The sequence below is a fragment of the Salvelinus fontinalis genome, chromosome 12, assembly GCF_029448725.1.
Source record: "Salvelinus fontinalis isolate EN_2023a chromosome 12, ASM2944872v1, whole genome shotgun sequence".
NCBI classification, from domain to species: Eukaryota; Metazoa; Chordata; class Actinopteri; order Salmoniformes; family Salmonidae; genus Salvelinus; species Salvelinus fontinalis.
In genome coordinates this window covers 16,765,903-16,792,872 of record NC_074676.1, presented here as the reverse complement: position 1 = coordinate 16,792,872, position 26,970 = coordinate 16,765,903, and the positions used below count along the sequence as shown (strand labels likewise).

The 26,970-nt window shown below is 38.3% G+C and overlaps 3 protein-coding genes across 6 annotated transcripts; 1 reads left to right on the top strand and 2 right to left on the bottom strand.

The window, feature by feature from the left end:
• Positions 1–1,895: 1,895 nt before the first annotated feature.
• Positions 1,896–4,745, top strand: LOC129866894 (LYR motif-containing protein 5A-like). 3 transcript variants are annotated; one of them, XM_055939913.1, is made up of 3 exons: positions 1,896–2,900; positions 3,481–3,572; positions 4,035–4,745. In XM_055939913.1, the coding sequence occupies exons 2-3, from the start codon at positions 3,528–3,530 to the stop codon at positions 4,245–4,247; spliced, it is 258 nt and encodes an 85-aa protein (XP_055795888.1). In that variant the 5' UTR covers positions 1,896–2,900; positions 3,481–3,527; the 3' UTR covers positions 4,248–4,745. The 3 variants fall into 3 exon arrangements, with proteins under 3 accessions (XP_055795888.1, XP_055795886.1, XP_055795887.1); XM_055939911.1 differs by having other exon boundaries at positions 1,905–2,905; XM_055939912.1 differs by lacking the exon at positions 1,896–2,900 and adding an exon at positions 2,920–3,146.
• si:ch211-59o9.10 (uncharacterized protein LOC561841 homolog) lies at positions 3,663–21,525 on the bottom strand. Of its 2 annotated transcripts, none has more exons than XM_055939909.1 (11): positions 21,354–21,525; positions 14,901–15,130; positions 14,692–14,746; positions 14,015–14,561; positions 13,635–13,759; positions 13,342–13,431; positions 13,126–13,219; positions 12,891–13,000; positions 12,575–12,696; positions 5,181–5,280; positions 3,663–4,955 (listed from the first exon to the last, which is right to left on the bottom strand). In XM_055939909.1, exons 2-11 carry the CDS (start codon positions 15,077–15,079, stop codon positions 4,899–4,901), a joined length of 1,479 nt encoding a protein of 492 aa, XP_055795884.1. In that variant the 5' UTR covers positions 15,080–15,130; positions 21,354–21,525; the 3' UTR covers positions 3,663–4,898. The 2 variants fall into 2 exon arrangements, with proteins under 2 accessions (XP_055795884.1, XP_055795883.1); XM_055939908.1 differs by having other exon boundaries at positions 21,359–21,524.
• Positions 21,526–21,697: 172 nt separating this feature from the next.
• On the bottom strand, positions 21,698–25,921 carry LOC129866893 (ADP-ribosylation factor-like protein 1). Its single transcript, XM_055939910.1, has 6 exons — positions 25,813–25,921; positions 24,148–24,285; positions 23,868–23,949; positions 23,603–23,714; positions 23,230–23,408; positions 21,698–23,006 (listed from the first exon to the last, which is right to left on the bottom strand). Exons 1-6 carry the CDS (start codon positions 25,814–25,816, stop codon positions 22,976–22,978), a joined length of 546 nt encoding a protein of 181 aa, XP_055795885.1. The 5' UTR covers positions 25,817–25,921; the 3' UTR covers positions 21,698–22,975.
• Positions 25,922–26,970: the final 1,049 nt, after the last annotated feature.

The following is a 26,970-nucleotide window of genomic DNA, read 5'->3' as shown; positions in this document are numbered from 1 at the left end:
TCTGTTTCTTGGGACCTAGAACTAGCATCTCTGTTTTGTCCGAGTTTAAAAGTAGAACATTTGCGGCCATCCACTTTCTTATGTCTGAAACAGGCTTCCAGGGTAGGCAATTTTAGGGCTTCAACATGTTTCATTGAAATGTACAGCTGTGTCGTCCGCATAGCAGTGAAAGTTGACATTGTGTTTCCGAATGACATCACCAAGAGGTAGAATATATATAGTGAAAACTAGCCAGCAGGTCATCACCCGCCTCAAAGGTATGTTTGTAAGATGGGGGATACCTACCGAGATCGTTAGCGACAACTCTACTCAGTTTGTCTGCACTGAGTTGAAGGAGTTCAGAAGGAAGTATGGTTTCGCTCAAACCACCTCCAGTCCCCACTACCCGCAGGCAGTCTGAGCTGCGGAGAGCTGTACAGACAGCTAGGCAAATTCTTAAACAACCAGACCCACACATTGCACTGATGTGCTACGAGCCACGCGCAACAGGAGCAAGCCCAGCACAACTCATGACAGGACGTCTGATCAGAAAAGGGGAGATGTCTCCATCATGACATGCTCATCCTTGAAAAATGCCATAAGGTCTGAAATAATTGTACAAACAATTACCTGGTCTAAGTAAAATAAAATTTGATCTACTGCTCTGCTGACCAGCTAGCTAAAGTGTAGTCAGTGGCTATCTAAGACAGAAAGGGGACGGAAGAAGTTCAACACTTCATTCAAGTCATTTCAATAGAGCACATGGATTCATCATGGATTGGGCACAGAAGGTCTCTGATCGCGCTGGTGAACGGTAGCGAAGTGTCGCTAGAGATGACATGCAGGAGCTTCCTGCAAGAATTTATAGTCATGCTGAGGTCTTCTCTTGCTAATTAGCATTTCATTTTTTTGTTGTAAATTGAGGCTACTATATTGATAATTACACGGTTATCAAAACCTCATGCCAAGGTAAGCCTACTAATGTACACATAGTGAATTTTACGAGCACTTCAAATTAAGTATGTAAAAAATGTATGGTGGAAAGACAAATGGAACCATTTCTGTGTTTGACCGCTAGGTTTTATGGGTATTAGGAAGCATCCACTGTGGCAGACCAAATGGCACACTCTACCCTACAAAAATAAATTGAACTGTATTTTAAGACAGTTAAATACTCTAACAAAAAAGCTGTTAGAATTGTAAGTATGTCCCTTAAGGTCCTTGTGTAATTGTAATGTGATATTGTACACCCTAGCTCGATTGTCCATTATATATCATCTATATATACTTGTTTTCCCTTATGTACTTTCTGTATTGATTTGTTGTTAATAAAAATATATATTTTTTATATAAAAAAACTAAATGGCACAGATATAAAGATGAGTCCTCTCTCTCTCTCTGTTGCTCATTGGCAAGGTTGAGAAAATCGGACGTTGAGTGATGAGCAACAGAACACTGGTCAGGTTTCCAATAGATAGCACAGCCACAAAGTAAAAGTTAATGGGACCAACAATTAGCTTTTTGGTCTTAATTTAAAGCTGCAATATGTAACTTTTTGGGCTACCTGACCAAATTCACATATAAATGTGAGTTATTGATCTGTCATTCTCATTGAAAGCAACAACTCACATTTATATGTGAATTTGGTCAGGTAGCCCAGAAAGTTGCATACTGTTCATGTGCATTATTTCTTCATCCCGTTAAGTTTTGTTTTCATCTTTTACTTTTCATTATGGAAAGATATTTTACAGCAGTACATCTAAATGTACCATCTCTAATTCTCTACACTATACGTATTAGGCAAACTATTAGAATTTTTGCAACCAGGAAATGTCAGTGATTTCTGCATAGTGCATCTTTAAGGTTAGCAGTGTGGTTGAGGTTAGGTTTAAAATCAGATTTTAGAAATAGGCGGGTTTTATTTTTTTTTATTTTACCATTATTTTACCAGGTAAGTTGACTGAGAACACGTTCTCATTTGCAGCAACGACCTGGGGAATAGTTACAGGGGAGAGGAGGGGGATGAATGAGCCAATTGTAAACTGGGGATTATTAGGTGACCACGATGGTTTGAGGGCCAGATTGGGAATTTAGCCAGGACACCGGGGTTAACACCCCTACTCTTACGATAAGTGCCATGGGATCTTTAATGACCTCAGAGTCAGGACACCCGTTTAACATCCCATCCGAAAGACGGCACCCTACACAGGGTAGTGTCCCCAATCACTGCCCTGGGGCATTGGGATATTTTTAGACCAGAGGAAAGAGTGCCTCCTACTGGCCCTCCAACACCACTTCCAACAGCATCTGGTCTCCCATCCAGGGACTGACCAGGACCAACCCTGCTTAGCTTCAGAAGCAAGCCAGCAGTGGTATGCAGGGTGGTATGACTTTGTATGTGATAACTAGTGACGACCAACTGGTCCGTGTTCATTGGTTATCACAGTCATAAATCCTGCCTGTTTCTACAATTTCTCTTCTTAAAATCTTATTTTAAACAACACTAACCACACGCTTAATCTTAAATTAAGACCAAACACCAAATATTTGTTTCCATTCATTTTTACTACATAGCCCATTTATGCTGTGGTAACTGTGGAAACCCTGATCCGGGTACAAATTAACGTAAAGGCTGCGTAAACTTTGTTTTGCGGCATTGCGCGAACGTTTACAGGAGTCTTTAAAAAAAAAACTTTTTCTCCCCAATTTCGTGATATTCAATTGTTAGTAGTTACTATCTTGTCTCATCGCTACTACTCCCGTACGGGCTCGGGAGAGACGAAGGTCGGAAGCCATGCGTCCCCCGAAACACAACCCAACCAAGCCGCACTGCTTCTTAACACAGCGAGCATCCAACCCGGAAGCCAGCCGCACCAATGTGTCGGAGTCAGGCGATGCAACGATGATCCAATGACACCTTTGTAAGGTAACTGTAATATCCATATGTGTGAACATACTGAATTGTAATTGGATGCATTTTACCGCCGTATCATACTGCGCTATGATTGGGTAAGACTACCCAGGTGTTGAGGTCAGTTCGGTTGATCAATGTATGAGACATGCCAGTTATAGCTAGCTAATAAAGAGCTACGTTTAGAAATATCCTGTCGTACTGCATTTTATTATTTTGTACAAAGCGTGAAAGACAGTAACTATACCCTGCTAATGTATGTTAAGCTACTTTTATGTGTTGCAGCTTGTTTTAACTTTACTGTAGGTTATTGTTTAGCTGTCTGCTGTGATCTACATAATATATTAGAGTAAAGCATTGGCTAACTGTTAGCCACAACACCAGCAGCTGTGTCTAGCCAAAAAGTAAACTAAAAGCTAAGTTAGCCAACTAGCTAGCGTTTTATGAGTATGTGCACGTAAGGACAACCGCAGCATAGGATGGCAATCGTGTGACTAGGCTAATTAATGCCGTGATTAAGCACCTTCTGTTTACACTTTGTTTTGAGTTCACCTTCTAGGCAACTATGTTAACGTAGTTATGTGTTTCAGCACTGAAAGTCACCAGTGCTGTCCAATTGTCCCTAGCCTTTGGGACCATGTCTTCTCCATTAAGGAGTGAAGTGGTCAGGCTGTATAAAAATGTAAGCATAACTTTGTCCCTTTCAATTTCTTCTTCGCGTGACCTTTTGTCTAAAGTATAACAGGACGTCCAGAAATCAAATGACCACTACTTTAAGATTAAGATAACTTTATTGGTAAATTGCACACAAGGTCCAATCATAATTTAACATCACCTTTTAACTGAACCCCTCCGAAAGAAACACATACAGACTGGGCGCCAGGGGGAGCTGTGTTGTGGGAGGTGGGGGCAAGTGCCTTGCTCAAGGGTACATCGTCAGGCATTTGATGCCAGATTCAGTCGGACCTGGGATTCGAACCGACAACCTTCCGGTTGCTGGCTCACCTCTCTCACCGCTAGGCTACCTGCACCAAAGCACTTTTTTTGGTTTTAAATATACATTTCTACCACCTTCTCTGGCCATTCGTAAGTGCATGTAACTTTTGGTCAATGGGTAATTGTCACTGTTCTACTCCTCCAACAGCTCCTCTACCTTGGACGGGAGTATCCCAAAGGCGCTGGCTACTTTAGGGATAGACTGAAGTCTGCATTTTTGAATAACAAAGATGTGAAAGACCCAAAGATGATCAAACAAATGATAGCCCGAGGGGAGTTTGTCATCAAGGAGTTGGAAGCACTTTACTACCTGAGGAAGTACAGAGCCATGAAAAAGCGGTACTATGAACCTGAGGAATGACTGGCCACACTTGACACCATTGCCTTAAAATGTGACAATAACAAAGTTATGGTGCCCTCTATGAAAATGTTTTATTAAGAAGGGTCTAAGAAGCCACCTGACCAGTCCATCAAACACCAGAATGATTGAAGGCCATATTAAGGTTGAATAGAAGCCATGACAGTGTATTCACTGTACAACAGTATATGCTGTTTAATATGCTTTCCTTGTACCAAGCATACTTGAAACAGCATACTGGCTTTTGTAGTCTTGTATTTTCCTTTTTATACAACATTTTTACAAGGATCAACTTTGCCAAAACCACCATAAAACCACCTCTAAGAATATTTATTTGAAACTATGCTGGAAAAATATTTTGGGGATCTGAAAAAACCTTCAATGTGGAATGAGAATACTAAAACATAGCAGCGATCCTGAGTTGCTTCATTCAAGTAGAATAACTTCATGTGGGTGGATAATTGAGGTTTTAATAAAAAAAAACAAAAAAAAACATTTTAACTCTTATCTGGTGAATGTTATTGTAGGATGTCGATCTTCAGAATATAAAATTAAACTTCACAGTCTTAAAGTCTTGTAAACACCTTAACACATGAGAGGTTGTCGCGTTGTACATCCGGCGAGGTCCAGGTCATGTTCCGTGGTCACTTGGGCTCAGTCACCACTGCACTCGGATATGTCAATTCGGCAGATAGGGCACGTGGAGTTTTCCTGCCAACAGCAAACAACCAGGTGTATTTTTTCCTAATAGATTTCATCTTATCTTATAGTTTACCATTTACCTTGTACAAACTCAAGGTTTGTTCAATTAGTTAATGACATTTTAAATGGTGAGAACACCAACTGTTGTGTAACTGCATTGTAACACAGTGCTGTCTAAATATGTTGTGTTTGTGTGTTGGGGCCGGCTTATTTTGCACCACAAAAAAAGTGTACCTTTAACCAGCGGTCGATGCATTGCATATGGTAGTTATGGAGGCATGGGAGCATCCTCAGCAGTTCCCCCTCTGTATAGTCCGAGAAACAGATCTGACACCTGTACACAGAGGAAAACATTATCACTGGAGAACACAGTAGTAGTAGTGTTGTCACTAAACCAGTATTTTGACTTCGATACTGTCTCTTTAAACCCATTAATGACATTTATGACAGCACAAGCTCCCACAGTCAGTTGAGTTAGGTGAGGAAGAGATGTGACAGACGAAGGGGGACAGTATCTATAGACGTGACAGACGATTAAAGGTGCACTATGCAGATATCGTTCTGCCATTTCCTGGTTGCTAAAATTAAAATCATTCACCTAATTACAGTTTATATGACAAAGCAAGCATAGTGTAGACAGTGTACCATCTAAACCGCTGTGAAATATACTGTATGTAATATATAGTGCCTTCGGAAAATATTCAGACCCCTTAACTTTTTCCACATTTTGTTACGTTACAGCCTTATTCTAAAATGTATTAAATTGTTTTATTTCTTCATCAATCTACACACAAGGCTACAGGAAGGCCAAAAAGATCATCAAGGACATCAACCACATCCTGTTCACCCCACTATGATACAGAAGGCGAGGTCAGTGCAGGTGCATCAAAGCTGGGACTGAGAAGCTGTTTCAGTCTCTATCTCAGGTGCCAGGTTTCCTCCAGATGTGATGCTTGGCATTCAGGCGCTCCAAGCGGGATGACACTCCAAGCAGGCTGTCATGTGCCTTTTACTGAGGAGTGGCTTCCGTCTGGGAACTCTACCATAAAGGCCTGATTGGTGGAGTGCTGCAGAGATGGTTGTCCTTTTGAAAGGTTCTCCCATCTCCACAGAGGAACTCTGGAGCTCTGTCAGAGTGACCATCGGGTTCTTGGTCACCTCCTTGACCAAGGCCCTTCTCCCCTGATTGGCCAGGCGGCCAGCTCTGGGAAGAGTCTTGGTGGTTGAGTGCGGTCCATGGCACTATACCCTAGACACCCACCTGAATGACCCAGATACTAAGGAGAAGTCCCTAACTGTTTTATGTGCCCGCTGTAAGCGGTCTGTATGCAGCTAAAATGAGGTCAGAGACCAAGAGCAGCACTGCCCCCTCAAGATTCTGAGCCTGCTTGGCAGGGTTGGTCCTGCAAAGCCAAAGCCCCATAAAGGGAGAGCATAATATACAAGGAAATTCTCAAAGCTGCTAATGAGAACCTTGACGACCTTGTACCTAGCCGGTGGGTATTCCGGTGGGGTGCCCCCACCCAGGCAGTGGCAGTGCTGGCAACACTAGCTGCAGTAACCCATGGGGAGGGGGTCACACTCGGACATTCAGAGAGGGGGTATATTATTGTGGCCCTGGCGGCACAAAATCAAAGTCGGACTGCATGGAGATGCGTGGGGACATGGTCATGACGGGTGGCCGTATTGTGGGTGTTTCAGGAATAAGGTGTACATTTGACCTCCATTATCTAGGATATGACAATGGTAAATAAATCTCTCAATTTTTGCTAATTTTTTGTGCGGTCTTGCAGGCCTTCTCATGCAGCTGCAAGTGCATTTGTAAATCATGACCCATCTTGAGTTGGGCTCTGGGATGGTGCAATTGTTGAGAAAGTGAGCTTATGGTTGTGTGGGGGTAAGGGCTGAGTGTGTGTGGGTGTATGTGTGTATCCCACAACTGTTGCGAAGGAAGAAGTAAAAGATGTTAGGGACAATAGAGGATGATCCACAGATATATATAATACAAATCGAGGTGAGGGCAATGGAAATGCATATGGTAATTGATCTTCTTCAATTCGGTAAATGGCACTGTATGCTCTTTTCAAAGAATGGATCCCAGTCAGTTCAGGGCTATGGGATACAGGGGGTCGAGGGTGGTCTACCGGGCATTGGGATGACAAGCCATCTCGAGATGAGGCCTTTTAGCGGGTGGAATAGTAGGGACCAATTGGAGGTTTACTTAGTAGAAATGCAAATATCATGGTACAACTATATAGACACTCAATCATTGTTACTTTTTAATAGTACGTTTACAAAAATATATTCTGATTAAAAGAATGAAAGGTGTGTCTCATTATGGTAAGTGGTGAAATAAGTATAGCCAGTTACAATTGTAATGGCTTAGCAGATAATAAGAAAAGACGATCAGTATTTACCTGGCTAAAAGAGAAGGATTATAATATCTATCGTTTACAGGAAACCCATTCAACAGTTTTAGATGAAGTTTTGTGGAAAAAGAACTGGGGGGGGCAAAATATATTTCTCCCATGGGCAAAGAAATTCAAAAGGGGTGATGGTTTTAATTAACAATAATTTTGATCCAAATGTGCAAATTGTCCAAACAGATCCTCAAGGTAGATGGATTATTTTAAATATGTTATTGGACAATAAACAAATATGGCTTGTTAACCTATACGGTCCGAATAATGATGATCCAAGCTTCTTTGAAAATATATATAAGAATTTATCAACTCTACAAGCAACACTAGACTCTATTATTATAGTGGAAGATTTTAATACGGTCTTAAATACCTCTATAGACCGGAAAGGAAATCACACTACAAACTATCACCCTCAGGCACTTAAGGAAATCATGAATGTCATGGATATATTGGAATTAGTGGATATATGGAGACTTAAATACCCTGATTTAGTGAGATATACATGGCGGAGGCTGAATCAAGCTAGTCGTCTTGACTACAAAAAAGTGTTGATAGGGGACAGAATGCGGTCGGATCATCACATAATTGGCATATATATTTCTCTTACAGAATTTCCACGTGGGCGAGGATATTGGAAATTTAATCAAAGTCTACTAGATGATAAATTGTTTAGAACTAGGACAGAAGATTTTATAACTGACTTTTTCAGACATAACATAGGTACAGCAGATCCCCTTATTGTATGGCACACTTTTAAGTGTGCCTTTAGAGGCCATGCAATTCAGTACTCATCTATAAAACAAAGGGAATTTAGATCAAAAGAGTCCATATTAACAAAGGAAATTGAAGGACTAACAGTACAGTTAGATAGCAATAAAAACGGTACCATAGAGGCACAGAATAAGTTAGAGGAAAAACAAAAAGAAATGGAGGAACTTATTCAAGAAAGATCCAGTGTAATATATTATAAAAATAAAGCGAACTGGATGGAATATGGGGAAAAATGCACCAAATTCTTTTTCAATCTTCAATATAGAAATGCTACCAAAAAAAATGTATTAAAACTTGTTACAAATGATGGAGTCACGCATGATTCACCAAATGATATTTTGAAAGAGGAAGTAAAGTACTTTAAGAATATGTTTTCGTTTCAGGCTCCTCCATCTCCACTAACTGAAACTAATTGTATGGATTTTTTTCCTATTAATAATGTAAAATTAACATCTGTACAGAAAGACTCATGTGAAGGCCAAATTACAGAGGAGGAACTGCTTGATGCAATTGGGGCCTTTAAGGATGGGAAAACTCCAGGGCTGGATGGCATACCAGTGGAAGTATACAAAACTTTTTTTGATATACTCAAAGGACCATTATTAGCTTGTTTTAACCACTCCTATATAAATGGTAGATTATCAGACACGCAACAAGAAGGTCTGATATCGTTATTACTGAAACAGGACCCAAGTGGTATATATAAAGATCCAGTCCAATTAAAAAATTGGAGACCTCTTACACTTCAGTGTTGTGATGCAAAAATCCTAGCAAAATGCTTGGCGCATAGAATAAAAAAAGTTGTCAGATATTATTCATCCTAATCAGACAGGTTTTTTACATGGACGATACATTGGAGATAATATAAGGCAAGTACTGGAAACAATAGAACACTATGAAATATCGGGGACACCAGGTCTGGTTTTCATAGCTGATTTTGAAAAGGCTTTTGATAAAGTACGACTGGAGTTTATATATAAATGCCTAGAATATTTCAATTTTGGGGAATCTCTTATAAAATGGGTTAAAATTATGTATAGTAACCCTAGGTGTAAAATAGTAAATAATGGCTACATCTCAGAAAGTTTTAAACTATCTAGAGGAGTAAAACAAGGTTGTCCACTATCGGCATATCTATTTATTATTGCCATCGAAATGTTAGCTGTTAAAATTAGATCAAACATTAATATTAATGGATTAGAAATCCGTGGCTTAAAAACTAAGGTGTCATTGTACGCTGATGATTCATGTTTTCTTTTAAAACCACAACTAGAGTCTCTCCACGGCCTCATAGAGGATCTAGATACCTTTGCTATCCTCTCTGGATTAAAACCAAATTATGATAAATGTACCATATTACGTATTGGATCACTAAAAAATACACATTTTATATTGCCATGTAGTTTACCAATTAAATGGTCTGACGGAGATGTGGACATACTCGGTATAAAAATCCCAAAAGAAAGAAATTATCTCACTCCAATAAATTTTTATAGAAAGTTAGCAAAAATAGATAAGATCTTGCTACCATGGAAAGGAAAATACTTGTCTATTTGTGGAAAAATCACCCTGATTAACTCTTTAGTCATATCACAGTTTACCTATTTGCTTATGGTTTTGCCTACACCTAGTGACCTGCTTTTTAAATTATATGAACAAAAAATATTCCATTTTATTTGGAACGGCAAGCCAGATAAAATTAAAAGGGCCTATTTATATAACGAATATGAATTCGGAGGGCAGAAATTATTAAATATTAAAGCATTAGACCTCTCACTAAAGGCATCAGTCATACAAAAGTTATACTTAAATCCAAACTGGTTCTCTAGTAAATTGGTACGAATGTCTCACCCTATGTTCAAGAAGGGCCTTTTTCCCTTTATTCAGATTACACCTGCTCACTTTCGGTTGTTTGAAAAGGAAATAATCTCCAAAATATCCTTATTTTTTAAACAAGCCTTAGAAAGTTGGTTGCAATTTCAGTTTAATCCACCTGAAAGGACGGAACAAATAGTACAACAAATATTGTGGTTAAATTCAAATATAGTAATTGATAAAAAAACTGTATTTATCGAAGAAATGTTTAAAAAAGGTATAATTTTTGTGAATGATATCATAAATAGGACTAGTGGAGTTGTCACACATGCAGCTAACACAGACATATGGAAATGTCTGCTCTACCCAAAATTACAACCAATTAATTGCAGCATTACCACAAAAATGGAAGAGGCAAGTAGAAGGGGAAAAAAGTAAGGAACTTGTATGTCGGCCCTGTATTAAAGAACATAAATGGTTAAAGAAAAGTGTGATAAATAAAAACATATACCAATTTCATTTAAGGACCAAAAAACTGACAGCTGTGCCATATAAATTGCAAAATAGTTGGGAAGAGATTTTCGATGTACCCATTCCATGGCACATGGTTTATGAATTGATACGCAAAACAACGCCGGATTCAAAACTTCGAATTTTTCAATTTAAATTACTGTACAAAATTCTTGCAACTAATAGAATGTTATATATATGGGGTATACAATCTTCCCAGCTCTGCAGATTCTGTTGTGAGGAGGCAGAGTCATTAGATCATTTATTTTGGTATTGTCCATATGTAGCTCGTTTTTGGTCACAGGTCCAGGAATGGCTGAAGAATTGCAACATTTGCCTAGAACTAACGCTACAGATAGCAATACTGGGGGATTTGAAAAGCCATAGTCAATCAATCAATAATATAATAATTATTTTAGCAAAATTTTTTATTTTTAATTTACAATCTGTAGAAGCTATGAGAATAGGAAGGTTCAAATCTTTTGTGAAGCATCACAGCACAGTTGAAAAATATATGGCAAATAAAAATCCGAAATGGATGATGTTGGAAGATAGATGGGAAGGGTTGAGTGGAACTGAAGGGTGGGACTAATAACAAGATAATGTATGGCATACGGGATCTGTGAAATGTGTATAGGTGCGGAGCTTTTGTGAAATAGCACAGTTACAAGTGGAAATAAAATTGGATGGACAACAGAAATAGAGGAAGGACTAAGAACAAACAAGAGAGAACTATTATAAAGTAGTCTGTGTCTGTAAAATACGTATAAGATGTATAAATTGAAGGTAAAAGCAGAAGTGTTTATTAGTTTACTCCAATTGGGGGAGCGGTGGTAGGGTTGCGGGGAATAATAATAAAGGTATATTCTTTAAAAAAGTATGTATGTCTATATAGGTATGTGTATGTATATCTGTATATATGTATGCATGCGTGTATGGATATAAATATTTATATATATAAAAAAAAAAAAAAAAGAGTCTTGGTGGTTCCAGACTTCTTCCATTTAAGAATGATGGAGGCCACTGTGTTCTTGGGGAACTTCAATGCTGCAGAAATGTTTTGGTATCCTTCCCCAGATCTGTGCCTCGACACAATCTTGCCTCGGAGCTCTACGGACAATTTCTTCGACCTCATGACTTGGTTTTTGCTCTGACATGCCCTGTCAATTGTGGGACCTTACATAGACAGGTGTGCGTCTTTCCAAATCATGTCCAATCAATTGTTTTTCGCACAGGTGGACTCCAATCAAGTTGTAGAAAAATCAAGGATGATCAATGGAAACAAGATGCACCTGAGCTCAATATCGAGTCTCATAGCAAAGGGTGTGAATACTTACGGAAATAAGGCATCTGTTTATTTTTAATACATTTGCAAAAATTAAAAAATATATATTTTTGCTTTGTCATTATGGGGTATTGTGTGTAGAATGACAAGAAAGGATTTATTTAATCAATTTTAGAATTAGGCTGTAATGTAACAATGTGGGAAAAGTAAAGGGGTCTGAATACTTTCCAAATGCACTGTATACACACACATTTTGCATGTGTTATTGCAGTGGCAGAGAAATGCTTGTTTCTAGCGCCACGCGACCAATAAAATTGTTATTTGTATTCCTATTAACTTCCAGTTTAGTGAGAGCGGCTTTATCGCAATGCTAAGTCATACCGGCCAACTTACTGCCTGCTTGAACGGCAATAACTCAGATAAACATGAAATGACCCTGGGAATCGAGACAGAGCTCAGATGCACAAAAGCAATATAACATTCAAAATGGGTGAATCTTTAACTTCTGTGCAGCATGAGTGGGGAGCTAACTTCCAGTGCTCTAGCAATAAGTGGAGCAGGCAAAAGGCATGAACTTTGGCCTTGTTGTTCATGTACTAATGAAAAAGTACTGAACTATATACTGCTACACTAATCTGAAGCGTGCTGATATTCTGAGCAAGTAAATTGATGTATTTTAATTAGAACTGGTGAACTGCACTGCTTCATCTTTATTGGAAACTATGATGAGTTTAATCAATGTGTCACTGCTTAGGCTGGAACAATATCCTGTGCTCAGACAGCCCCATCTTACATTATGGAAAAGGTACTCGTTTGTGACTTACTGTGTCTTTCCTGCACTATGTGCTGGGTCGTAGGTTTTCGTAGGCAGCCTCTCAATCTCTCTTTCACTCAGGGTTTTCTTGGCCACAACAGCACCCTGGCCCTCCTCAAAGGCCAGTAGAGCCTGAGAGATCAAAACAGAGCATACACACATGAACCAAAACCCACATTATTAAGACAATAATGGGGTTACTAGGGATGTAAGAACAATGCTGGAAAACCTATGTAAGCGTTTGACTGCAAAACAGAAGGTGTGATGCCTACATGGGGAGGACAAAAGCTTAGTTTGTTTCACAAATGGACCCAGGCAGGTTGTACCTCATAGTCGTCTCCCTGACTGTCATCAAAGAGAGAAGAGACCGCATGACGGGGGTTTCTGCGACGAGGAGTGCGAGATCGGCCTCTTCCTCTGCGCCTTCCCATCAACTCTGAATGATTCAACACACACTTATCACACACACACACCACAGCAACAAAACTGTTTTCTAACTAAGTAGTGCATCAAGCATACCAGTAAATTTCACACTACTGTGGTTGTTGTTCAGTAACATACCTTCCTCTAATCCCGCGACGAGAGGCGAAAACGCTGCGTAGTTCACTGCTGAGGGCCAGGGTGACATCCAGTTCATCCCTAAATGAGGATCATACTGGAGGGGGACAGAACAATAATCAGACCAGTTCACACAGCAGCGCAATTCAAAATAATAACAGTGGAATCCCCATTCAGTGTCACATTGAGTGTGTACGTGCTTTTGAACATAATACTCACTGGGTAGTTGTGGTGGGGTCTGTTGGGCGGCATGGCTTCCTGCTGTCTCCTTTGTTCCTGCTGCAGTTGCTCCTCTCGGTCAAACTGTTCCTACAGAGAAAAAAAATCCATCATCACACAGGCTAATCAGGAGACTGAAGCTTTTATGGTTTTATGTGAAAGTCATTCATTCAGTTCCAATCCTGAATGTACTGATTAAGATTGAATTAGCCTGAAGTAGAGAACCCAACAGTGTGTTGTCAACCAGTGTTGACTTAAAGCAAGCTTGTTTTAAAAAGATGAGTTATCCCTACCTGAAGACTGCGCGCAAATGCCTCATCTTCCTTCAACTGCACCGCGCGAACCACAGCCTCTACAATGACATCATCATCGTTGTCACTGATGACCACCTCGTCATATTTGGGCGGCATTGCTTCGGCTGTTGAGAGAAGAGTAGTCAGAGGGTCCAGAGACACACCAAGGATAAGCTTATGGTTCTGCTGTTGTCTGTGAATTCTGTTTGAGTCAGGTTGGTCAATGTGTAGTGAGTCACTTAAAAGTGACCTAGAATCTACTCTGCAGTTAACTTTTAGGTAGGTTTACATAGTCTATATCGGACCCGTAACATTTCGAAGTAGCGTCCTATTAAAGAGCTAAACTTATTTTCGCCTTAGTATGTGTGTCATCTTCTTACCCGTAGAGAAAGGAACCTCCCAGCCAGCAACATGACTCTCTTTCTCTGTGCCTGGCAGGAATGACACGGAGTCTGTGGTGAGGTTTGTTGGAGCTCGGGCAAATGTGGAGGCCTTGGAGGTGGACTTGGTAGAAGCTGCTCTTTTACAGGTCCTCTTCCTGCCTCTGTTGTAACTAGGGAGCCCAGGTTCCACTGTGGATTCTGCCACAGGAGCCTGAGACGATGCGTTTCTGCAAAATCCTTCCCCGGCTGTCATTTCCTGCGAGGCAGGGGGCGCACCAAGGGAGGATGAGGGTGATGATGATGAATAAGAACATGGCATAGAGGAAGGGAGAGGAGGTTCCAGCCAGGTAACCAGAGAAGAGTCTGTTGTCATGAGAGATGAAGCAGCAACGAAACCACTGGTTGCCCACGAGGTGCCTGGTTTGGCTTCACCTCTCATGCTGGTGGCTGGCATTGACAGCTTTTTGCGTTTTGACATCTGATGAGAGGTGGGGGTCATGATGAGAGATTTGTCCTCTCGACTGGGAGGTGGGCTGAGAGAAACCTGCAAAAAAAGGGCAAGGTCAGGCTGTGGCGACATTCAGCGACTCAACTTTACATTTCTGTTGCAAGACTTGAGATGTCACACTTGGATTTTATAGTAAATTGTTGCCTTCAGAATGTATTCAACTTACCGATCCAAAGTTTTCAAACCTATTGTACCGCCGTCTCCTTCTGAGGCACTGAGGGCTGTACAAGCAAAATGAGAACATTTTTAGGAATATAGCTCTACAGTCTTGCTTCGTAAGGTACAGACAGAAACGGGAGCTGGATCTTTATTGCACCGATGGTAGTAAGTGTTCCTAGTAAATACAGGACCATAATATGCTCAGCAGAAGTGTACCTGGGCGTCTCAAGGATGACGACAGGGGGCTCGTTGAGGGTGCCAAAGTCATTAAGATCACCAAAGAGCAGGTCTTGCTCATCCAGTAGGCATGCCTGATTCAGGGGTCCCATGGTATCTAGTTCCTCCAAGTCCTGAAGTGGACTGCTGGGCTCCAAGTTCTCCAGTGTACTGTCCATGTCTATGAAGATGTAGCTACTAGCTTGTGTATGGTCCACACACTGTCAAAGCTGCAATGTGCAAACCAACACACATTCACACCATTTTATGTTGTAAATGACAAAGTTAGAGCAGTCTACTTGTTCATAATCAAGCAGTCTTAACGAGGTTTGCTACTGTATATCATTAATCCTAAATTACATAAGGTGCCTCTGGAGAAGTTACTAGCTGGGTAGTCCAGTTAATCACTTAATTGGTATATACAGCCTGAAACTAATGGCTGCAAAAGTGTGTAATTGTTCCTTACAAGCCAGAATGTTAAAAAAAAAAAAATTAAAAACCATTTAAACTTACTCTACCGATTGTTTGTGTAGTTTGTACTTCAGCTGCTCATATTTGAGATAAAATATTCACAGGAAAGTATTGTTAGGTGTATGGTTTGGTTCCAAGGTAAAAAAGGTTTTAAAAAAAAATGTATACTGAATATTTGGCTCCCTCGTCAATCGCTATTGAACCAAGTATGCCATGACAATTGAATATTCTGAATTAGGGGAGGGAGAACAATCCACACCTTTTTGTTGAAATTGTTTTGGGAAGACTGAAATCCCCCCCAAAATGAAATAAAATGAAATTCACACAAAAAATGGTGTTGATTGTTCTCCATCCCCCCTGGTTTAGAATATACCATTTTCATGACCATTGCATGCTTGGTTCAATAGCTATCGAAGAGAGAAAAAAAAAGAATGGTTCTCTAAAAAGTTGGGTAAACAATACTTTCCTTTGGATATCTCGTCTCAATTTTAAGCAGCTGAAGGACAAACCGCATAGACAACAGGTATAGTACATTTACATGTAATTTGAGTCTACATGCTGGCTTGTAAGGAACATTTATACAATTTTGCAGGCATTAGTTTCAAGCAACATTGCCTTTGGAAAGTATTTACACCCCTCTACTTTTCCCACATTTTTTTAGATGTTTTATTTTGAGATTTTATAAACGATACAAAACATACACACGAAAACATCACACCTGCCCAGACACACTAGCCGCCATCCCCATCTCCATATCACTTTCTGCCACATGGCCTCAAACTGCACAGTTGTTTGTCTCCATCGCCCAGATAATAAAGCTTTTGATCTTTCCATTGCGTGAACGACAGTATATTGGCTGATTTCCAGTTTTTGAGAATACTTTAAAAAATAATAATAATAATAATAATAATAATAATAATTGATGAGAAGAGTATTGTTCAACCCCTCGGGTAACATACTGCAACCTCATATGTCAAGCCTTAAAATATACAAACAGACGAATTAAAAACAAACTTATATTGTAATACTTTTTTTTTTATATTCCCAGAAGGCATGAATTATTGAGTCAATAGTAGTTTTACACTTCAGACGACTGCCATTGTGCTGTACAACTTGCAAATTGTCTCTTGTATAATACATTCTATACAAACTAATCTTTTTAGTTATGTTCCAACATTCCCTCTATTTGGTGCCAATACCAGTTATTTTTTAATCTTGATTCCAATAGTTTTTTTTTTAAGAGATGATCAGTATTATAGGATCTCTGCAAGGTTTTATAGCTTACCTTTAATATGAATATCATTTTCTGACTCAAATAGGATTCTCTCAAGATTGCTCGGATGTCCAAAAGATTTAAAATCAACATTGAGTTAAAAATTACAACTTACTTAAAGGCTGAATTTTAAATGGATTAAATTGAGATTGTCACTGGCCTAGACACACAATAACCCATAATGTCAAAGTGGAATTATGTTTTTAGAAATGGTAACGAATTAATAAAAAATTAAAAGCTGAAATGTCTTGAGTCTAAGTATTCAACACCTTTGTTATGGCAAGCCTAAATAAGTTCACGAGTAAACATTTGCTTAACAAGTCACATAATAAGATGCAATGATAGTGTTTAAAACCTCTACAGGACCGGTGTCCTCCCCCGCGGGACAGTTGAGCTAACGTACGCTAATGTGATTAGCATGACTTAAGTAACAAGAACATGTCCCAGGACATAGACATGTCTTATATGGGCAGAAAGCTTAAATTCTTGTTAATCTAACTGCACTGTACAATTTAGAGTAGCTATTACAGTGAAAGATTACCATCCTATTGTTTGAGGAGAGTGCACAGTTATGTACTTAAATGTATCTATAAATCAATTAGGCACATTTGGGCAGACTTGATACAACATGTTGAACAGTAATGCAATGGTTCATTGGAGCAGTCTAAAACGTTGCACATACACTGCTGCCATCTAGCGGCCAAAATCTAAATTGTGCATAGACTCAAGTCATATAATGGCCTTTCTCTTACATTTCAAAGATGAAAAAAATAAAACGCATGTTTTTTTCTTTGTATTATCTTTTACTAGATATGTGTTATTCTCCTACATTAATTTCACATTTCCACATACTTCAAAGTGTTTCCTTTCAAATGGTATCAAGAATATGCATATCCTTGCTAGCTTTGGGTATGTTATTTTGGACGAAAATTGAAAAAAAGGGTCCGATCCTTGAGGTTTTTAACATGATTTTATATATAGATATATAGATAGATAGATAGAGAGATAGAGAGATAGAGAGATAGAGATAGATAGATAGATAGATATATCTATATATACACACACACACACATTTGAAGTCGGAAGTTTACATACACTTAGGTTGGAGTCATTAACTTCTCTAGGATAGGGGGCAGCATTTTCATGTTTGGATGAAACGCATACCCAAATTCAACTGCCAGCTACTCATCCCCAGAAGATAAGATATGCATATTATTAGTAGATTTCGATAGAAAACACTCTGAAGTTTCTAAAACTGTTTGAATCATGTCTGTGAGTATAACAGAACTTATTTAGCAGGCGAAACCCCCGAGGACAAACCATCCAGATTTAATTTTTTGGGGGGGGTCACTCTTTTCAATGGATTTTCATTGGGAATACAGATTTCTAATTGACCTTCTTGCAGTTCCTACCGCTTCCACTGGATGTCAACAGTCTTTAGAAATTGGTTGAGGGTTTTTCCTTTGTGTAATGAAGAAGTACAGCCATCTTGATTGAGGGTCACTCAAAGTGTCCTGTTTGTTAGAGGCGCATGACCAGAAGGCTAGCTACAGTTTGTTTTAATCCTGTAATGAACACAGATCATCCCGTCTTCAATTTGATCGATTATTTACGTGAAAAAATACCTAAAGTTGTATTACAAAAGTAGTTTGAAATGTTTTGGCAAAGTTTACAGGTAACTTTTGAGATATTTTGTAGTCACGTTTCACAAGTTGGAACTGGTGTTTTTCTGGACCAAACGCGCCAAATAAATGGACATTTTGGATATATATCGACGGAATTAATCGAACAAAAGGACCATTTGTGATGTTTATGGGACATATTGGAGTGCCAACAGCAGAAGCCCGTCAAAGGCATGAATTACATATTTTATTTCTGCGTTTTGTGTCGCGCCTGCAGGGTTGAAATATGCTTCTCTCTCTTTGTTTACTATGGTGCTAACTCAGATAATAGCATCGTTTGCTTTCGCCGAAAAGCCTATTTGAATTCTGACATGTTGGTGGGATTCACAACCAGTGTAGCTTTAATTTGGTATCTTTCATGTGTGATTTAATGAAAGTTAGATTTTTATAGTAATTTATTTGAATTTGTCACTGCATTTTCTCTGGCTTTTGGCCAAGTGAGACACTCTTTGGCTGGAAAAATGGCTGTGTTTTTCTGTGGCTATGTACTGACCTAACATAATCGCAAGGTGTGCTTTCGCCGTAAATCCTTTTCGAAATCAGACATGTTGGCTTATTTAAAAGCATAATTGAGAAATAATTCATCTAAGTTGACATACTTATGACATTTTGGCCTTTCCACAGCCACCGTTAAGACTCCATAATGTTTCATCTGTAGATGCTATACCGCTTGCTCTGTAATGAGTAGTATATATATATATATATATATATATATATTTTTTTTTTATGTAAATAAATGAATATTGAAAAAATAGAAACAATTTTTGGAGGATTTGGCTATTTTTGTTTTATAAGTTGTTGAATATAATATACTCTACAAGCATATTTAAGGTCTAGAGTGGATCTATGCTAGATTGAAAGTTATGGCCCAATTTGTAGAGAGAAAATGGAATACTAGGCAATTTAACCAATCACAGCCTTCCTTTTACTTGTATCACTGCACATCCTGCAAATGGGTTACCACATTTACTGTTGGTAATGCTGACAAATTGGAACATAACTCTAAAAGTAGCAGACAGCCCACTCTGGAACGTCGATATGTCCATTTAATATATTATGTTCAACAATACATTGAAACATTTGCCAAATCAAATTGTGTGTTTTCAATATTCATGTTTTATATTCTTCAATATTCATAAATTAATGTAAAAAAAGTTGCTGAAATCTAAATAATACGTATTACAGAGCAAGCCGTAAAGCTTCATATGACACCAATGTTTGCTGTGTAGCACCTACAGATTAAACAATATGAAGTCTTAAAGGAGGCCCGGGTAAGGCCAGAATTGAATAAATATGCCAACTTTGATAAATTATGCTTTTAGATTAAAACATTTAAATATACAGTTCCTTCAGAAAGTATTCACACCTCTTGACTTTTTCCACATTTTGTTGTTACAGCCTGAAATAAAAATGCATTAAATCAAGATTTTGTTGTCACTGGCATACTCCAGAATGTCAAAGTGTTAAGTTTTTTCTCCATTTTTACAAATTAATTAAAGATGAAAAGCTGAAATGTCTTCAGTCAATAAGTATTCAACCCCTTTGTTAGGGCAAGCCTAAATAAGTTAATGAGTAAAAATGTGCTTAACAAATGATATAAGTTGCATGGACTCACTGTGTACAGATCATTGTATGTGTGGGGGTAAAGAGATGAGGTAGTCACTCAAAAATCATACTAATTTAATGACTACCTCATCTCTGTACCCCACACATGCAATTATCTGTAAGATCCCTCAGTCGAGGAGTGAATTTCAAACACAAAGACCAGGGATGGTTTTGAAATGCCTCGCAAAGGGCACCTATTGGTAGATGGGGGGAAAAAAGCAGACATTGAATATCCCTTTGAGCATGGTGAAGTTATTCATTATAGATCAATATTGTAGTTATTCCACAATACTAACCTAAATGACAAAGTTAAAAGGAAGCCTGTACAGAAAAACATGTATCCTGTTTGCAATAAGGCACTAAAGTAAAACTGAAAAAAATGTGGTAAAGAAAGTAACTTTATGTCCTGAATACAAAGCGTTAAGTTTGAGGTAAATCCAACACATCACTGAGTACCACCCTTCATATTTTCAAGTATGGTGGTGGCTTCATCATGTTATGTGTATGCTTGTCATCAGCAAGGACTAGGGAGTTTTTTTTAGGATAAAAACAAACAGAATAGAACTAAGCACAGGCAAAATCCTAGAGGAAAACCTGGTTCAGTCTGCATTCCAACAGACACTGGGAGACAAATGCACCTTTCAGCAGGACAATAACCTAAAAACACAAGGTCAAATATACACTGGAGTTGCTTAGAAAAGGTGTGCAAAGCTCTTAGACTTACCCAGAAAAACACTGACAAAGGTGATTCTAACATGTATTGACTAAGGGGGTTCGAATACTTATCTAATTAAGCTATATTAGTGTTATTTTTCTATGTATTTTATTATACAAATGTTACAATTTTTCTTCCACTTTGACATTGCAGAGTACTTTGTGTAGATCCTTGGACAATTTTTTTGTCCAAGATTTTAATCCCACCTTGTAACACATTGAGAAACTCTAGGGGTGTGAATACTTTAAAGTCACTGTACTGTATATACCAATTAATTGTCTATTACAGCCTGATTAAATCCGACTACTAGCTAGGCAGCTAGCTTAAACGATAACTAGGTTAGTTAGATAACTACCTGTATTTGACCAAAGAATTAGAATAGTTCTATAGGATCCCTATTTATTTGACTCTGAAATTACTATTTGACGGCATAAGGATATGACTCATTCGCTTCATGATTTAAATAGTGGGAACGTAACGTCTTAACGTTACATAAGCATATTGATGAGTGTACCTAGCAAGATATTCCCTATTTGAGGTGTGAACCTGTAAACATTAGCTAATTTACTGGCAAGTATGTACTGCACTCTGTTGGTATGCGTTGGCTAGCTAACTGTGCCTGTGGCTACCCGGTGGTATGCTAGCTAACGACTGTTGACTGATCTAATATAAATACAACAAAACTAATACTTTCACATAGATCACACCTTACTTCGTGATTACGATTCAATTGGTCCTTGTTCTCGAGAACCCTCTTGTTAATCCATCTCACAAAATACAACGACTAAACATTCTAGCCAGCTGCTAGTTTCCTTTCTCTTCCAGCGCCAAAACCACAACATTCAGTTTTATTTCCGTTTGTGACGTGTAATGTCCTGTGCTCACTTCCGACATCACTTCATAAAAAATTAACTTACAAGAAGTGGTTTTGAAGAGACCATAATATCAAAGGTAATGACAACTCTGTGGTAATATCAGAGTATACATGTTTGAAAACTGTGGTTAAATTCTCCCGTACTCAATATGTAAATTAAAATACCAGTAACCGCCATCACTTGCAAATACGATGTAGATTTATTTAATTCATAATTTTGTATTTACATTATCATTAACGCCATTATCAAGGTACATAAATAATTATAAAAAAATCAATTAACCAAACTTATCAGGACCAATAATGAGTGGCACACAAAGAAAAACACAGAGACAACCACATATCCATAATTTCAACAACAACAAAAAAGATATATATATACACACACTATACACTCAAAAACGAGTCCACCTAGCTGAATATACTAGGAATAGAAAAGGGAAACTGATAGGAACTAAATGGAAGCTAGGGGACTCAGGGACAGCAATAAAAAAAAAGTCCATCTTTAGGATGTCCCCTGCAACAAGGCAAACCACTCAGTCAAGGGCCCGGTTTCCTGATAGCTATGGAACTTGGTTTAGGAGTGTTTTAATGATGCCTCATTCTTACAACGGCCGAAGATGTAACGTCCGTTTCTCAAAACAACATGCAGAATGAACGTTCACTAAAAGCGTTGTTTAGAGCATGTGTTGACACTGATAGGATCGAAACAAAAGCAGCGCTGCTCTCAAATCAATTTTCTCCTTTCAAATCTTACTCCAAAATCCTGATGATGGATCAGCTCCTAGAGATATTACCACCTGTGGCTGGCTGCAAATATTGAGGCAACTTATAATGCTTACCCAATAATGCACAAAATCACATATTGAGCACATCATTGTGCACATGTTGTTACACATCGAAATATTTTGAGGCAAAAATTACAGATACAGACAATAATAGGCAAAATAGAATTCAATTGATTGAACATGACATTGATTTCAATATGATTGAAATATATAGACCCATGTAGCCTATTTATCTTTTAATGCAGTCATCTCGGTTTTAATTTGAAGCATATTTTTATCCTTCACTTGTTTGTAACAATTGCAAAGACTTTAGCAACTTTGTATTTGTAGTCAACTTTGTTCTGAAGTTATCGGCAGTCACAATCAGAGAGATGAACATCTTGATTCTATGTTTAGCAGAGATCTTCTGTAAATAAAGTGACACAAAAGGTCAAAAACATAACGATGCACTTAGCTGTTCTACGAGTGGTGAGGCAGTCGATAAATAATGAGCGTTTTCAAGTGCAACTTCAGTAACGAGGGTTTTGGGAAACAGCTCAGAGATTTAACAATGCTCCTACGAAGATTCTAACGATGAATTTAGCCTTAAGATGCTTTTGGGAAACAGGCCCAGGAGCATAAATATGCGGCGGGAAGTCACATTTATTTGCATGGTGTTAGGCTGAGGTTACTGTCCGCTCTTGAGAGACTCCACCAGCCTAAGGAGTAAGAAGAAACAGAAAATTATACAGTTTTGTTGTTGTATATTGAAAGACTCCTCAGCTTGTCTTTCATATTTTTTGTTCCTAATGCAAACCATGTTATTAATTTAATGATAAGTTAAAAATGTCATCATCTTAACAGCTGAAAGACACACACACAAAAAAAAACTGCCTTACTCGTAACTAAACAGCCTCATTCATTTGGTTCCTATTCCATTACCATTCCATGGCCTCGTCCAACCCTGTTCCCTTGGTGGCGGAGGTCTTGAAGATCTGCCACTTTCTGTCTTTGAGTGCTGGCAGGCCCAGGGAATTGGCGACCTCAGTGGGAGTCATGGCCTGCTCCATGTCTTGCTTGTTGGCAAACACCACCAGTATAGCCTTCTTCAGCTCCTCCTCCTGCAGAGAGAATACAGACAGAGCCCTCTATATCTGGAAACCTAGTCTGTGACTGCACATGCTGTTTAGCTCACAATTCCATCAAAATATAGCAAGTACATGGATAAAAAGAGCTAGTGTGAGCCATGGGACCAGTAAACATTTTCAAGTATGAACGGCTTTTATACAAGCTACTAAGGCCACATTACTCATACCTCAAGCATAGCCACCAGTTCAGACTTGGAGATTCCCATCCTGTCCCTGTCACTGCTGTCCACTACATAGATAACAGCATCAGTGTTGGAGTAGTAGCAGCGCCAGTAAGGCCTGAAACAGAGAGAGATGCAAGAAGAAACATTAGGGTAAACAATACATTTGTTGGTTGACTCTTGACAAACTGACTGCTGATGGTTGCAATATTCAGATGTGTGTGAGACATATGCTACAATAAATAAGTTGAAGTCAGGAATGTCTCAATACCTAATACTGGTCTGCCCTCCAAGATCCCACACCTGGAACTTCAGATTCTTGTATGTCACTGTTTCCACGTTGAAACCAATGGCTGAAAAAGAAGAGAATGGTAAGTCAACAAATTTCTAGTACTGTAGGTTAATCATAACTGTTTGCATGTCATTCTCTGCATGAGCCATTTCAGTGACCAATTTATCTGTTGCAAGACATACCATTGTATTGGCATGCAGGAGTTAGGCCATCAATGTGAGTGTTCCTCAGCACTGAGAAGTTCAGTATTTTCACTCACTGGGAATAGTGGTGACGACCTCCCCAACTTGAAGTCTGTAAAGGATTGTGGTTTTCCCAGCTCCATCCAACCCCAGGATCAGTATCCTCATTTCCCTGGTGCCAAACAGGCCAGAAAAAAGACTGGAGAAGAACCCACCTAGATTTAACAAGGCAGGAGGGATAAAGAAGATTAAAGTGGTAATACTTTACTCATATCATTTGTCAAACTATACAGATAACTTCAAAGGACAAACACTAATGTCAACTGTCAGGTCTGCTAAATGCATCACACTGTGAAAGGAATTCTACTAAAGACATAATAGCACTGTCTGGTATGCATTCACTTTCACGTGTCAGAAAGTTATTCTTTTCTTGAATATGTAATACGAGATGCCTGCAGAGCGAGGGTCAAACCAGTAATTCAGGTAGATAGCTGGGTGTTTCCCTTAGATATTTTAAGTAGAAATTGTACACCATTATTGGCGTGCCATTTAATATAGACCATATGGAAAATTCTCTAAAATCAGATTTTTATATGAATAAAGACTTGCTAAAGTGGCAAGAATCTGCCTTTTGACATGTCCCTCGTCATGTTTTTCAGACTTCTAGGAAGATCACTAACCCCAGCCTTGCACCATTATTGCAAAGCCCTAGTTATGTTGTTGCCATTTTCTTTTGTGGTGGAAAACGGAGCCCGTCGAGCATCACGTTAACCCTGTTGTCCATAGATAGATTAGCTAAAAATGTTTTAACAGTTTCAATTTGTGTGAAGCTTGCATTCAATTGCCCCTCCCTGTTGCACACAAGCTTACATGAAAACCTCAACCCTGTTATGGTCAACACTGTTACTTCAAAGGCACTTCATAGTCTTTTTTTACATTTAAATAAATAAATAAATTGCAAGTAAAACAAAAAAGACCAAATGCCAATAAAGTGCCTTTAAAGTAAAAGGGTTGATGTTTTCATCTTAAATCACGCATAAATCCCCTCGTGACAGGGGGAATATAAGCGTGTTGTGTGCAACTGGGAGGGGCAATTGAATGCAAGCTTCAGCAGATTGAAATTGTTAAAACATTTCTATTCAATCTATCTATGGGCAAGAGGGTTAACGTGTTGCTCGACTGCTCAGTTTTCCACCAAAAAAAACTACAGAAAATGGCAACAAAATAACTAGGGCTTTGCAATGATGGTTAAAATGTTAGGAAAGGTTGGGGTTAAGTGGATTCAAATATTCCTATAAATCTGAAAAACATGAAAAAAAAATTCCCATCTTAACCCTTTGAGATGGGAAAACATAATTTGCTTTTTATGATAGAATGTTAGGTGAAATTAATAGTTTTCTTGGACAAAGTTACACTACCCAAAATGTACTCTACTAGTGGAACGACCCAGCTAGGAGAGCAACATTTCGACATCTGTATTTTAGACATTGACTGGATAGCAAACGTCCGTCTGGCATACCTCAAAGAATAACCAAATAATCATAATTTATTCATAGGAAATCGTACATTTACCATAACAGCCTACCTAGCTAGCTAATGCTAACACTAAGGCATACAACCAAATATTAAGATAAAACGTTGGCAGAAGATGGTCAGACATTAATCAGTGGCTAAACATTGATTTCATGTACAATTTTGTCGATAACTCTAGAAGCAAACTGTAAAGTAGCAACGAATCTTACCCATTTTTGACTAATAACAGTCCCTGCTATCAATCAGTATGCAAAGCTTTTTGTAGGAAAATATGTATTGTATATTGAGTGGCGTCTCTTCTTCTTTCTTTTGGGTTTGTTTACATTGACAGCGCAGTTATTAGGACATTATCGCCACCTATTTTCAGGGATGTACTGGTGATTTGATGGTCTACTCTTTTACATTACAATCATACATTATACGGTACAGTCCCAACATTGTAAATATGAAAAAAGTACACATTAATGTTTGGAGAAAATAACTTATAGCACAAATTGAAGACCACACCGGCAGAGCGGATCAAAGTTTTGATATGGCTGCCTGCATTGACACATCGTGAAATACTCCTGTCTATATTAAAAATAACTGCTACTCATAATAGTTTCAATAAAAAACATGACATATTATTTAGTGCGAATTGTTTTATAGTCACATAGAATATTGAGTACAATCACACTTCAAAAAACAGATAAATATATAGGTTAATATACAATAACAGATAAATTGGCTAACAAATATACAAATAAGCAACATGTTAATGAATAAATACAGCATACATATATACAAACAAAAGCTTTAAAAACCTATCCCTGGCTTTCATTTCCAGTGTCTAACTGTCAGTGGGTACTTAAGAACAAATACTTAAGAACTACGTAAGTAGTTTGAGGTATCTGTACTTTACTATTTATATTTTTGACAACTTTTACTTTACAACAATCCTAAAGAAAGTAATGTACTTTTTACTCCATACATTTTCCCTGACACCCAAAAACACTCGTAAAATTTTGAATGCTTAGCAGGACAGTAAAATTGTCTAAATCTAGCGGGCTCACTAAATACATGCTTTGTTTGTAAATTATGTCTGAGTGTTGGCGTGGCTATCCGTAAATTTAAAAAAATAAAATTGTGCTGTCTGTTTTGCTTAATATAAGGAATGTGAAATTATTTATACTTTTACTTTTGATACTTAAGTATATTTAGCAATTTAATTTACTTTTGATACTAAGTATATCTAACACCAAATACTTTTACTCAAGTAGGATTTCACTGGGTGACTTTCACTTGAGTCATTTTCTATTTAGGTATCTTTACTTTTACTCAAGTATGACAATTGGGTACTTTTTTCACAACTGCCCACATGCTAGAAG

Bases quoted from the DNA above. Each gene is read 5' to 3' on its own strand.
- LOC129866894 (XM_055939913.1), top strand. From the start codon at position 3,528: ATGTCTTCTCCATTAAGGAGTGAAGTGGTCAGGCTGTATAAAAAT. The intron at 3,573-4,034 runs GTAAGCATAACT...CTCCTCCAACAG, and splicing joins TGGTCAGGCTGTATAAAAAT to CTCCTCTACCTTGGACGGGA.
- si:ch211-59o9.10 (XM_055939909.1), bottom strand. From the start codon at position 15,079: ATGGACAGTACACTGGAGAACTTGGAGCCCAGCAGTCCACTTCAGGAC. The intron at 14,747-14,900 runs GTACACTTCTGC...TTGCTTGTACAG, and splicing joins GTCATCCTTGAGACGCCCAG to CCCTCAGTGCCTCAGAAGGA. The intron at 13,220-13,341 runs GTGAGTATTATG...GTCCCCCTCCAG, and splicing joins GACCCCACCACAACTACCCA to TATGATCCTCATTTAGGGAT.
- LOC129866893 (XM_055939910.1), bottom strand. The intron at 23,950-24,147 runs GTGAGTGAAAAT...CTTCTTTTTCAG, and splicing joins GGTCGTCACCACTATTCCCA to CCATTGGTTTCAACGTGGAA. The intron at 23,007-23,229 runs GTAATGGAATAG...CTTACTCCTTAG, and splicing joins TTGGACGAGGCCATGGAATG to GCTGGTGGAGTCTCTCAAGA.